Here is a 10,730-nt window from a genome sequence, read left to right as displayed (position 1 = left end):
AGGAAGGAAGGAAGGAAGGAAGGAAGGAAGGAAGGAAGGAAGGAAGGAAGGAAGGGAAAAAGTCTGCCAATCCCAACTGGCCAGTCTTGCTCTTCCCCTTATTACTCATGCACAATGAACAATCTGAGTCCATTTTGAGGTTTCATTTCTGACAATTTCAAGTTATTTCTCTCATTTTGCAGGAAAAAAAACCTCAATTCATCCTCTCTTCCTACTGATGAGAATTTCAAACCAAGATAAGTAGGCTAAAAACAGCAGCCTCAAGTGATCTTCACTAGAGAGTTTAATAATTTGTATTTAAAGACAGACTACAAGCCAGGCGGTCATGGCGCACGCCTTTAATCCCAGCACTTGAGAAGCAGAGGCAGGCGATTTCTGAGTTCGAGGCCAGCCTAGTCTACACAGTGAGTTCCAGGACAGCCAGGGCTACACAAAGAAACCCTGTCTCAAAAAAACTAGATAAATAAATAAATAAATAAATAAATAAATAAATAAATAAACAAACAGACTACAGTGTTGGGAACTTCCTCTCATTGTTCCTATCTCATGGGACACAGTCCCACCCTAACTTGGTATCTCAGTCATGATTGTAGACTCCAGCACCAACTGTGGCTGACAGTCCTCAGTGGACAAAGACCTCTTATCTGCGCATCTGCCAGGCAGTGACCTTAATTGAGTGTTAGGATGGATCCCCAACACAACACAATATACAGGTGAATGAATCCAACTGGATACTTATGCCCATTTAACACATACATCAGTCACACAGAATCCTGGATAACTCCCTTTCTATCCCTATTGATTACATGTCTACAGATTTTGAAAATGCTGTTAAAAGCTTGCATGGAAAAGACCTCTCAAAATTGTCGTGAGTGTGAGACCATTCTTTTTGATGATGTTGGTTGGGTCTTAGAAACTTAAAAAGACACACACCATTACCTAGGTAAATAAAGAAAAGACAAAAAGATTAGGAGAGAGATGGAGAACTCCTAAACAAAACTAAAGATTATACAGGACATAGGCAAATCTATTAGTTTAGAAGATAATTTTAAAGGAAGAAAGAAATTCTCAAAGGGTCAGTGTGATGGCTCAGCAGATTAAGGTACTCGCAGCCAAGTCTGATGGACTGAGTTTGATTCCTAGGACTCAGATACTGGAAACTCCTGCAGGTTGTCCCTTGAAAACCATACATGAGCATGCATACACGCATATGTACAGTCAGTAAACAAATTTACTGTCAAAACCATACATAAAAATAATCTTTTAAATTGTTTAAATAGAGGTGCCATGTATACTTAGATAACACTGTCCTCAGAAGTCAAGAGTGATCAAACAAAAAGCCCCAGTGCTAGTGTGGGAAACATTCCTATGAGTTGTTGATCCAGAGGCCTATGAAGCCTTCAAGACAGCATAGGCTGTAGCCATTGCTCTTGAGTGCCTAGAAGAACTAGGTCACAAAGCTCAGGTCACCACAGACTTTGGTTATAAGGCAGAGAAAACTCAAGTTGGAACTGACTTGAAGCTTCCTCCCTTTTGGCCAGAAGATGCTAAACAGGCTACAAGGGAGAAAAGTCATCAATGGTTTTACATAATGATAGGCCTTCCATGTTAAAATATTGACCTGCAGGGAAAAGGTGCCCAGTGTTATGGAGGCAATAATCTACTTTCTGACTGGACTTAAAGCCTGTTGTACAGGGGGGAAAATACCCAGGTTTGTAAACCATTCAAAAGTTCATGGCTAGGGAGGCCATATTCTGTATGGAAGAAATGACTACTTTCATTTCACTAAATGGATATGTTTTTCACACTACCTTATAGTTATGTTTATACCCAGGAATTATAAGTGTTTCTCTTAACCATCATTAGAGAATTTCTCTGTGCAGCAAACTGCAATAAATGAAATGAACCAAGTCTGCCCGATATGCTGAGGACAAGTGGCTGTTACGTGCTCAGCCCTGAAAAGGGCATCTCCATCACTCTCTCCAGGGCTCAGAGAACATAGCACAGGAAGGGATGAAACTCAGATAAGGGCTGGATTGGGGGAAGAAGGGTCACAAAACACTATCTTCTGAACATGTCACGGCTGCCTCAATCTCGACATCACTACAACTGTGATTGCCTACACTGGACCTGACTTCCAGCCAAGATGAGGAATGATTCATGTGACTCTGACTTTCCTGGAGAACTACTGCTGACTGTCCATGGATGCTGGGAGCAGATGGTCATCATCATCAGGGGTTTGACCACTAGTGAGCTTCCTAAAGCTTCCTAGAGCTTTCTAAAGCTCTATTTCCAGGTTCATCCAAGTGGTTACCTTAGTTAAATGAAGTGACCTGTGTCTGTCTGTCTGTCTGTCTGTCTGTCTCTCTCTCTCTCTCTCTCTCTCTCTCTCACACACACACACACACACACACACACACACACACACTAAGGGCTTGGGAGAGAACAGCAAAGATGAAGGGAGACAGAGGAGAGGAAGAAATGAGAGAAGAGTAAATGCGGTGGTATGACCAGAATACATTATACGTGTGGATGAAATTGTATATCTAGACCTTCAGGCACTACACACCTAGCTACCAACCTAGAGAAAAATCGTTTTTAGACAGAAGTGTGAGGAACTGTGTGTGTGTATAAAACATATACAACATGTTATTATTTAACCACACAAAACTATACATAACCTGAACTCTGTCCAAAGGAAACTAAGTAGGTTAACTGTGACCATGTGCACAATAGAATATGACTAAGAAACACCATGAATTATTCACAAACAAGAATGAATGTTTGCAAAATACTTTTGTTTAAAACAATATAATAAGAGGATATCTAATTTATGATCCCATTTATGTAAAGTCCAGAATATACAAACTAACATAGTAACATTATATATAGATAACCAATGCCTCTTAAGAAGTAAGATGGCCAACAAAAAGCATTATAATGAGCTAGGGAGGAGAAATCTTCTGTGTTGATAAAACTCCATAATGTTCAGATATTTAAATATAGATATCCATATATGTATACTTATTTATTTTAGTTATGATGAATTTGTCAATATTAATCCAGTAAAGTACTTTGCAACATGAAATGTGATCAAAAGGAAATAATAGACAGATCTGCTTTGCATTTTAAATGACAAAAAATCAAACTAGAAACATTATCTGGATAAAATGTTCTTCACACACTGTTTATTAGGAGGCAAAGGACACTCTGTACTCACTGGACTTAGTTTTCAGAATTCAGATCATGGAAGAAGTATTCAAATCCACTCAGGCATTCCCCCTGAGTGAGAAAGTTGAATTCAGATGTTAGGAAGGACAAGACAGCTGGCAGGAATTTACAGGCTAAACCAGCAAGGACAGAGTGAGCGGTTCATGAGAGAACAGAATGCTCTGTGACACAAAGTCTGGAGCTGAGATTTCCTAGAAATAGATCGATTCAAACTTGCCATTCCCTCCTCATTTCAGCAGTGAGCTACAGAAACAGTCAAGTGGAATACCCAGAGGGCACACATGGCCCTGTGCCCTTATCCTTGATTCAACTGTTGATATTTTCAACACAGAAGAGTTTCAGTTGGCTGGAGACACTTCATATTGGAATTTACATTCTCTCTCTCCTCTCTCTCTCTCTCTCTCTCTCTCTCTCTCTCTCTCTCTCTCTCTCTCTCTGCCTCTCTGTCTGTGTGTGTGCATGCATGTGCGTGTGCAGGTGAGTGCGTTTCTGTCTGTCTGTGAGAATTCTGATATTTAAGGATAAAAGCATATTTCAATTCTGTTGACCCAATAGTATTGAATCAATTCACCTTACATAGTGAATGAAACTGTTATACATTTAGTTTCTCTGGACTAAAGTGAACAGTGCTGCTAGAGAAGGAAAGGACTGCATTCTAATCTGAATAATGAACTCTGAATTAGGGACTTAATCGTATTTCTATATCTCAGTTTTTTGTTTTGTTTTTTTGTTTTACCTAATCTCCACTACAATGAAGAACCAGCCTGCAAGCAGGGATAAAGTTTGTCTAGTAACCCAGAGCACTTATACAAACATGCCCTGATTTGTATCAAATCACTGAGGATCAATGATGTTATTGGATTGGTCTCACCAAAATAAGAACACCATTAAACTTGAGACATATGCTTGATAAGAAGTGAGGGTCACAGGTATACTGATATGTTGCTCAGTTGGTATTGTTGTACACTAGGCACTCAGTCGTTAAAATTCCTGCCTAGTGTATACAAAGTCCTACATTTGACGCTGAGAACTACACAGAAACAGGTTTTTTCATTTGTTTGTTTGTTTGTTTTGTTTAGTCTTGTCTTTTGGCATACACTTATAATCCCAGAACTCAGGAAGTGGAGGAATAAAGACAAGAAAAAACCAATGTTACTATTTAGTGCAAAGCAATTTTGAGGCCATTGGGGATACATGAGACCCTTTGTCAAATCAGATAAATAGATGAATAAATGAGTAAGAGAGTTTACAATGAGTCTAAGGGTGCTTGTTATAGGAAGGAAAAGGACCCTAACTTCAAACCATTAAACCCTCCTTCCTGGTACCAATCCAATACTTGCAATTATGTATAAACCCTAGAAACCTCTACTCCTTCAGTATGTATCATGTAGTTTTTCAGGTTGAATAATCAAGAATAAAAGTGATTCAAACAGCTAACAGTTTAATGCAAACCCTCAATTTAAAGTTTGGAAAAATAACTTAATAATGTTATTTTTACATTCATAAATCCACTCAAATTCTACTACAAAAAAAATTAAGAAAAAAGAATAACCGAGTATTGCATGTGAAATGGCCAGAGTTCATGGATGTTGAAAGGACCTCTGAGTTGGGTGTGGTGACTCACGCTTCTAATCCCTAAAGTTGAGAAGCTAAGACAGAGCATTCCCCTGAGTTTGAGAACTACCATGGCAATGTAGCTGAGCTCCATAAGAGCCCGGACCTGCCTCAGAAAAATGAAGAAAACTAAAAGAAAAATGAAAGAAAAGAACATAAGTATGAGAGCAAATAGGAGATCATGGTGGGGTGAGCAAGAAAAGAAAAGAGAAAAAGAAATGCAAGACAAGATACTTTAGGGCAGTGACACTCAATGTAAAAATGAAGGACACCAGGTCCACAAATGTGGAGAATTTTGGTAGATTTTTTTGTTCATAGCTTATTAAAGGAGCAGAGTCTATAGACATGAGCAATATGTCAAAAGTTGTGGAAACAAGCAAAACAGGCTGAGCATGAATTGTAGCTCTGAAGTCAGACTGTCAAGGCAAATTAAATGTATTGGAAGATGTCCAGTGAAGAAGGAAGTGAAGTGTTCTGAGCTTCTGAGCCTTAATCTATCAGCAGGGATTAATGATCTTCAGTTCGGTTATGACTCTCTTTATTTACTAAATTAAATAGGAACTTCTGACATCACTGTACAGAGTTTTAGGGGAGCTACTGATTTTTAAGAGTCTGAGGTGATCTCAATCCTGTTTTCTAAATGTTAAGCACAAATTTCTTAAAATGTAGGTCTCATTGAAAAATAGAAACTGATTTATATGTCACCGAACATAGCTTTCTTTACATGGAGTCCTAAATATGATAGGATACATCTGTTCAACACTACTTTCAGACACACTTGACATAAGAGCCTCTCAAAATGATCAAAAATAGTGGGTAGTGTTGATGATGAGAGACACTCAAGTAATGAAATATTAAATGTATTTTTGTTGTTATAACAAAATATCTAATATTAGTTAATTTATAGTTTAAAAAATTATATTGGGATGGCTCAACAGTTCAAAGTATATACTACTCTTGCAGAGATGTCATGTTCAGTTCCCAACACCCACATCAGGCAGGACACTGCTGCCTGTGGCTCCAGGTCTAAGTGATCCAACCACGTCTTATGGCCTCCTTGGGCACTAGCACTCACATGCAAAAACTCACATACAATCACATGCAAATGTACATAATTGAAAATTTTAAAAATCTAAAAAATTACTTTGTTCATACTTCGAAAGACTGATCATTCAAGATTGGGCAGAGTCACCTGAATAGCCTTTGATGGGCTTTCACTGAATCACAACACAAAGTGCCATGTGTGGGTACAAAATTCACAAGGCAAAAGAGAAGAAAGAGGCCAGGGAAGAGCAGGTTAATTCTTTCATAAACACCTACCCAGCTGAGAACTAATCCACCCCTAGGAAGACGATGTAATTCCATTTAAGTGTTTACCTTCTTAGGCCAATCAGAATACTAAGCCTATTTCTTATAGATCAATAATTATTCAACACCATTACACCAAAAACCCTGATTCTAACACATTAAGATTTTGGGTACATGCTGTAATTATAGTCAACCTATACCAGAAAGTAAGTAAAATACAGAAGTATATTATACAAGGCCAAGTCTCCATAGTCTAATCAGATCTATGAAATACACAAACACACACACACACACACACACACATCATAATTTAACACTCATAAGGCCAAATACAGAAGTTTTGTCAAGCAGTTGTATACATAAGCTATCATTTATTATTTAAGTAATTTATTGTAATAATTGATTTTAAAAATACCTGGGATGTGGACCATTTCATGAAGAAGTTTGGTCACATTGTGGCCACTGCCATGGAGAATTTGTGACACTCGGCTCATCACTATATAATGGCTTCCACCTAGAAACAATACATAAAGTTCATTTTTGTGGAGATTAAGGAAAATGGTTCTGAATACCATAAACAGCTGACATGAAGAAATCCAAACTAAGTGTAAAAGCACAGAATGGCTCAGGATGCCTAGAAAGAAATCAGCTCTTCCATATCCTCAGTTACATTGTAGGTAATACCCAAGACATGAACCCACCAGAGCTTTGGCCAAACAGCAATCTTTCACCAAAGATCTGAAGGTCATGCCTGGAGATATGGCTCAGCAGTTAAGAGTACTTGCTGTTCTCACAGAGAACTTCATTTCAGTTCTTAGTAGTCACATGATGGCTCAAAACCATCTGAAACTCTAGTTCCAGGAGATCCAACACCTTCTTCTGGCCTCCACAGACTTACAATGTGCATAATACACTAACATGCATTCAGACAAAACCCTCAGAAATGCTAAGTAAATGGGATCCCTGGGAAAGAAACAAGGAACATTAAACAAATGTCTTCCCCTTAGCCACAGTTTTTTTAGAACATTTGTTTTGAGTCCAGAACTAAAGAGGAGAAACATAAATTAAGAAAAAGAAAGAAATGGAAATTGTAAACAAAAAACTGAGAGAATAGGCTGTTCAGAAGAAGTAAGACCCATAGTGATTATATCGGGACAGAAAAGTCAGGGAAACAGCGTGTATCTTCTCAGTGAATCACTCCTTCCATTCCCATCTGTGTGGTCTGAACAGCACAGATAGAAGCCACCACACCTGAGGTGTCTTGCTCCTGCTCTCATTAGACTGCGAAGAAGGAGGGCCCAGTGATGCAGCCATCCTAATGGATGCTCATGAGCAAGAGCTCTTCCAGAGAAACACTGAAACTTTCAAACTGCACAAACCAAACCAGTGGGGACAGAAAAAAAGTGAAGTATCAAAATCTGAGGTCCTTACCATCATTGCCTCAGAGACCCTGTGCAAAAGCAACCGGATGAGGCAACTTCTGCACCTGAGGCTCAGGGATCATTGCAGAAGAGAGGCAGAGTGATTACAGGCCAGAGGAACATGGAGTTTGCTCAGGGATTGTGTCTCCTAGGAGTGTCAGAAGCTAAACTCATGAAGTCTTACCAGCAAAACTGCCTAAACATGAGGCAAACAAGGACAGCAACAGAGACGTGCTAAAGTAGATGTCGGAAATCCCAGGAGCTTTCAACCCTAGACAGATCAAAAGAGAAACAGACAGACAGACAGACAGACAGACAGACACATACATACACACACAGACACACACATACAAAGTCCAACTAAGAAATGCTGAGAGTAGAAGAAATATTCTTCCCGAGGGATGAGCAGACTATCTGGTTAAGCAATACAAAATGGTTATTGTTAAAACATACATACAGACTGAGAAGGTTACATGTATATATTTATATACATGCCCTTGTGTACATGTGCCAACAATTAGTGAGAAATGAGGGGCTGGTACTGAAAGAGAACAAGAAGCTGTGTTTGCAAAGGTTTGGGGAGAGGAAGAGAAAGGGGAAATGGAAAATGAATGTGGCGTCAGAATATTTAACATAAGTGTGCAAACCACCACTATGAAAATCTCCATAAGAATTTTTTATGCAACATTAGAAGGGTGAGTTGTATTCCTGAAAGAGGCAGCCCATGCCCTTGACCCTTGTTTTCCGCAAACATGAACAGAGTAGAAGGCTCAAGCCCATGTCTATAGTCTGTTTCACTTCAGCACTGAGGTCCTCAGGCTCCACCCCTGAAAGTGCTCTAAGGGTGGTACGCTATCATTTGAGAACAGCTGAAAACAATCACCCCTTTATACAGGCAGACTTTTAACCTTTTGCACTCTATTACCCTAGACAAACAAAAAATAGTTACCACATGAGCTATAAAATATAGATTTATTAGACCTATCCATCTTGAAAAATGTTCAGAATGTGGGTAAAACACACCAGGGAATGTAGAACCCTCTTGAAGATATTCACTCATATTCTCAGTTTTACCTTGGTAGAAAATACTCCTAATATTCACTCCTTAGAATTTTAAGATAATCCTTTGAATGTTCTGCCCCTGCCATTGAGAATGTTCTAGAATTGTAGGCCTTATGACTCAGGTAAATCCTTGACCTCAGGCCTGTATAATGATTACTTCTTCAGCAGTTAAAAGAAAACTTTTGCTTTCCATAAAAGTATCATGTAGCTGAGATAGGAGAAATAGTGAAGACAGACCAATGGAGGTTGTTATTCATTGTTGTATCCAAATGTCAATAGCTTTGCGATAAAACACCAGATAATTCGCCTTTTAGATAATATCTATTATACATGAATTATGATCACAGGTTAGAAATGAAGCATTTATGGTCCTTTGCAGAAGCTTGAAGATTAATTTAATAAAAATCTTTCCTGGCACAATGGGATAATACCTTCATCACCTTTGTCATGCTATTGTGTTTGTTATTTTTCTCACTCTAATTCTTGAGTCACAGCCTAGTCAACAATAAATCCAAAAAAATGACCATTTAAAGAGAAATATTTTCACAAAGTCTATATATAGGTTTAATGTAACCTGTTTCCTGTTGGAACTAATACGTATTTCTCCTACCCGACTCAGACATTTATCAGTGAACCATGTACATGAAGTTCCTATTATCATGAGATCCAGACCAAATTAGGGGAACAGGACATTTGTGGAGTCAAAAATAAGACATCAGTTCCTGGAATAAGATGATGTCCTGGTGACATCTAAACTTTGACGCTAAGATACTTTCTGAGAAGAACATCTTTTGAAACCAAAAATGTTTGTGAATGTTAGCCTATCCAGAACAATCATGAAGTGTTCACTGTTCCCTTTGTTGGATGAATAAGCTAATCCCTTTGACTAAAATGCCTACCAATTATTCACAACTAAAGCTTCACTAGAGAAGCCTTTTTTACAACCCCCTACTCCACCTCCTGCTGCTGTTTCTATATCACATGATGTCACCATCTACTATTGCTCTCAACCTTGGGGACAGTCCCCTCTGAGTACCACATTTCACATACTGCATAGCCCCTCCCCAGGTTTGTCAATGCCTAGATAGAAAAGTCACATGCATGATCAACTATATGCCATTTTTATGAAACATGGTAACCCAGGCATCACAGTATCAGAAGACTCTATCTATATTCCCAGCAAGAACTTACCCAGTGTAGATATAGTCAGGATTTTTGCAGCCTCCAAGAGGAGAAACTCAAGGAGGAAGAAGCTCACTAGAAGCCAACTCCGATGTACCGCCATCTGTAGAACACCTGGACCTCAGGCACAGCCTGAACAACTAGAGAACTGTGTCCCACTAAGGGACCCTGTAAGCCTCTGTCGCAAAGCACTGTCTGTGGCCTTGAAATAGGGTAAAGGGGGTAGATATTTTATGCTGTTTTTCCAAATGCCCTTTTGCCCTTGTCTCTGCCAATCTCTTTCCAGTGGACACTGTTTCACCCTCCTTAACTAGAATTAGAAGAAAAATGGGCGGAGAGCTGATATTTAACTTGTTCTATAGCCACAATATAGTCTTTGCTGCCTCAAAATAACTCTAAAGTGGGAATGTAGGGACTTTGGGAAATCCAGTCAATGACAGCATCTTAAAGTAGCATGTACCATGAACATTTTACATGCCTATTCACAAGCTTACAAGACATTGCCTCCTCTGTCAGTCCTCTATCTGTACCCTATTGCCATTTCTGGAACTCATTACCCTGGGTATCAGTTTTAAAATCTCCAGTAGTGTCAATCATGAACTAATCTTCAAGGAAAACTTCCCAAGATTATTGCTGAACACCTATCCCTAGCGGCAGATGCATGAAAATATGCTAGTGGCCAACATAACCAAAAGAGAAAAGAAAAAAAAAAGACTAAACCTCCAGTTCTGAATTAACATCATAAAATACAATGGAATTACTACAAAACCCTCCCAAGAGCAAGCTTAGGAAAGAGTCCAAATCTGTTTACTTGTAAATCAACACAAGAGGAAGGAGCACAATGCCCCATGGAGTCATCTTCATGCTCCAGTCTAAAACCAAACTGCTTTATCCAAGTTTCCCAGTGCAGCT

At 38.9% G+C, this 10,730-nt stretch overlaps 1 protein-coding gene across 1 annotated transcript in view; it reads right to left on the bottom strand.

The window, feature by feature from the left end:
- The window catches only part of LOC114621294 (UDP-glucuronosyltransferase 3A2-like), an 18,495-nt gene extending 8,574 nt beyond the window's left edge, over window positions 1-9,921 (bottom strand). The window contains 2 exon segments of the mRNA XM_028767528.1: window positions 6,569-6,667; window positions 9,828-9,921. Of these exon segments, the coding sequence (XP_028623361.1) occupies window positions 6,569-6,667; window positions 9,828-9,921 (193 nt within the window).
- Between the last annotated feature and the right edge of the window lie 809 nt (window positions 9,922-10,730).

The sequence above is a fragment of the Grammomys surdaster genome, unplaced genomic scaffold (genome assembly GCF_004785775.1).
Source record: "Grammomys surdaster isolate TR1022 unplaced genomic scaffold, NIH_TR_1.0 174, whole genome shotgun sequence".
Lineage (NCBI taxonomy): Eukaryota > Metazoa > Chordata > Mammalia > Rodentia > Muridae > Grammomys > Grammomys surdaster.
This window is presented reverse-complemented; position numbering and strand designations above follow the sequence as displayed.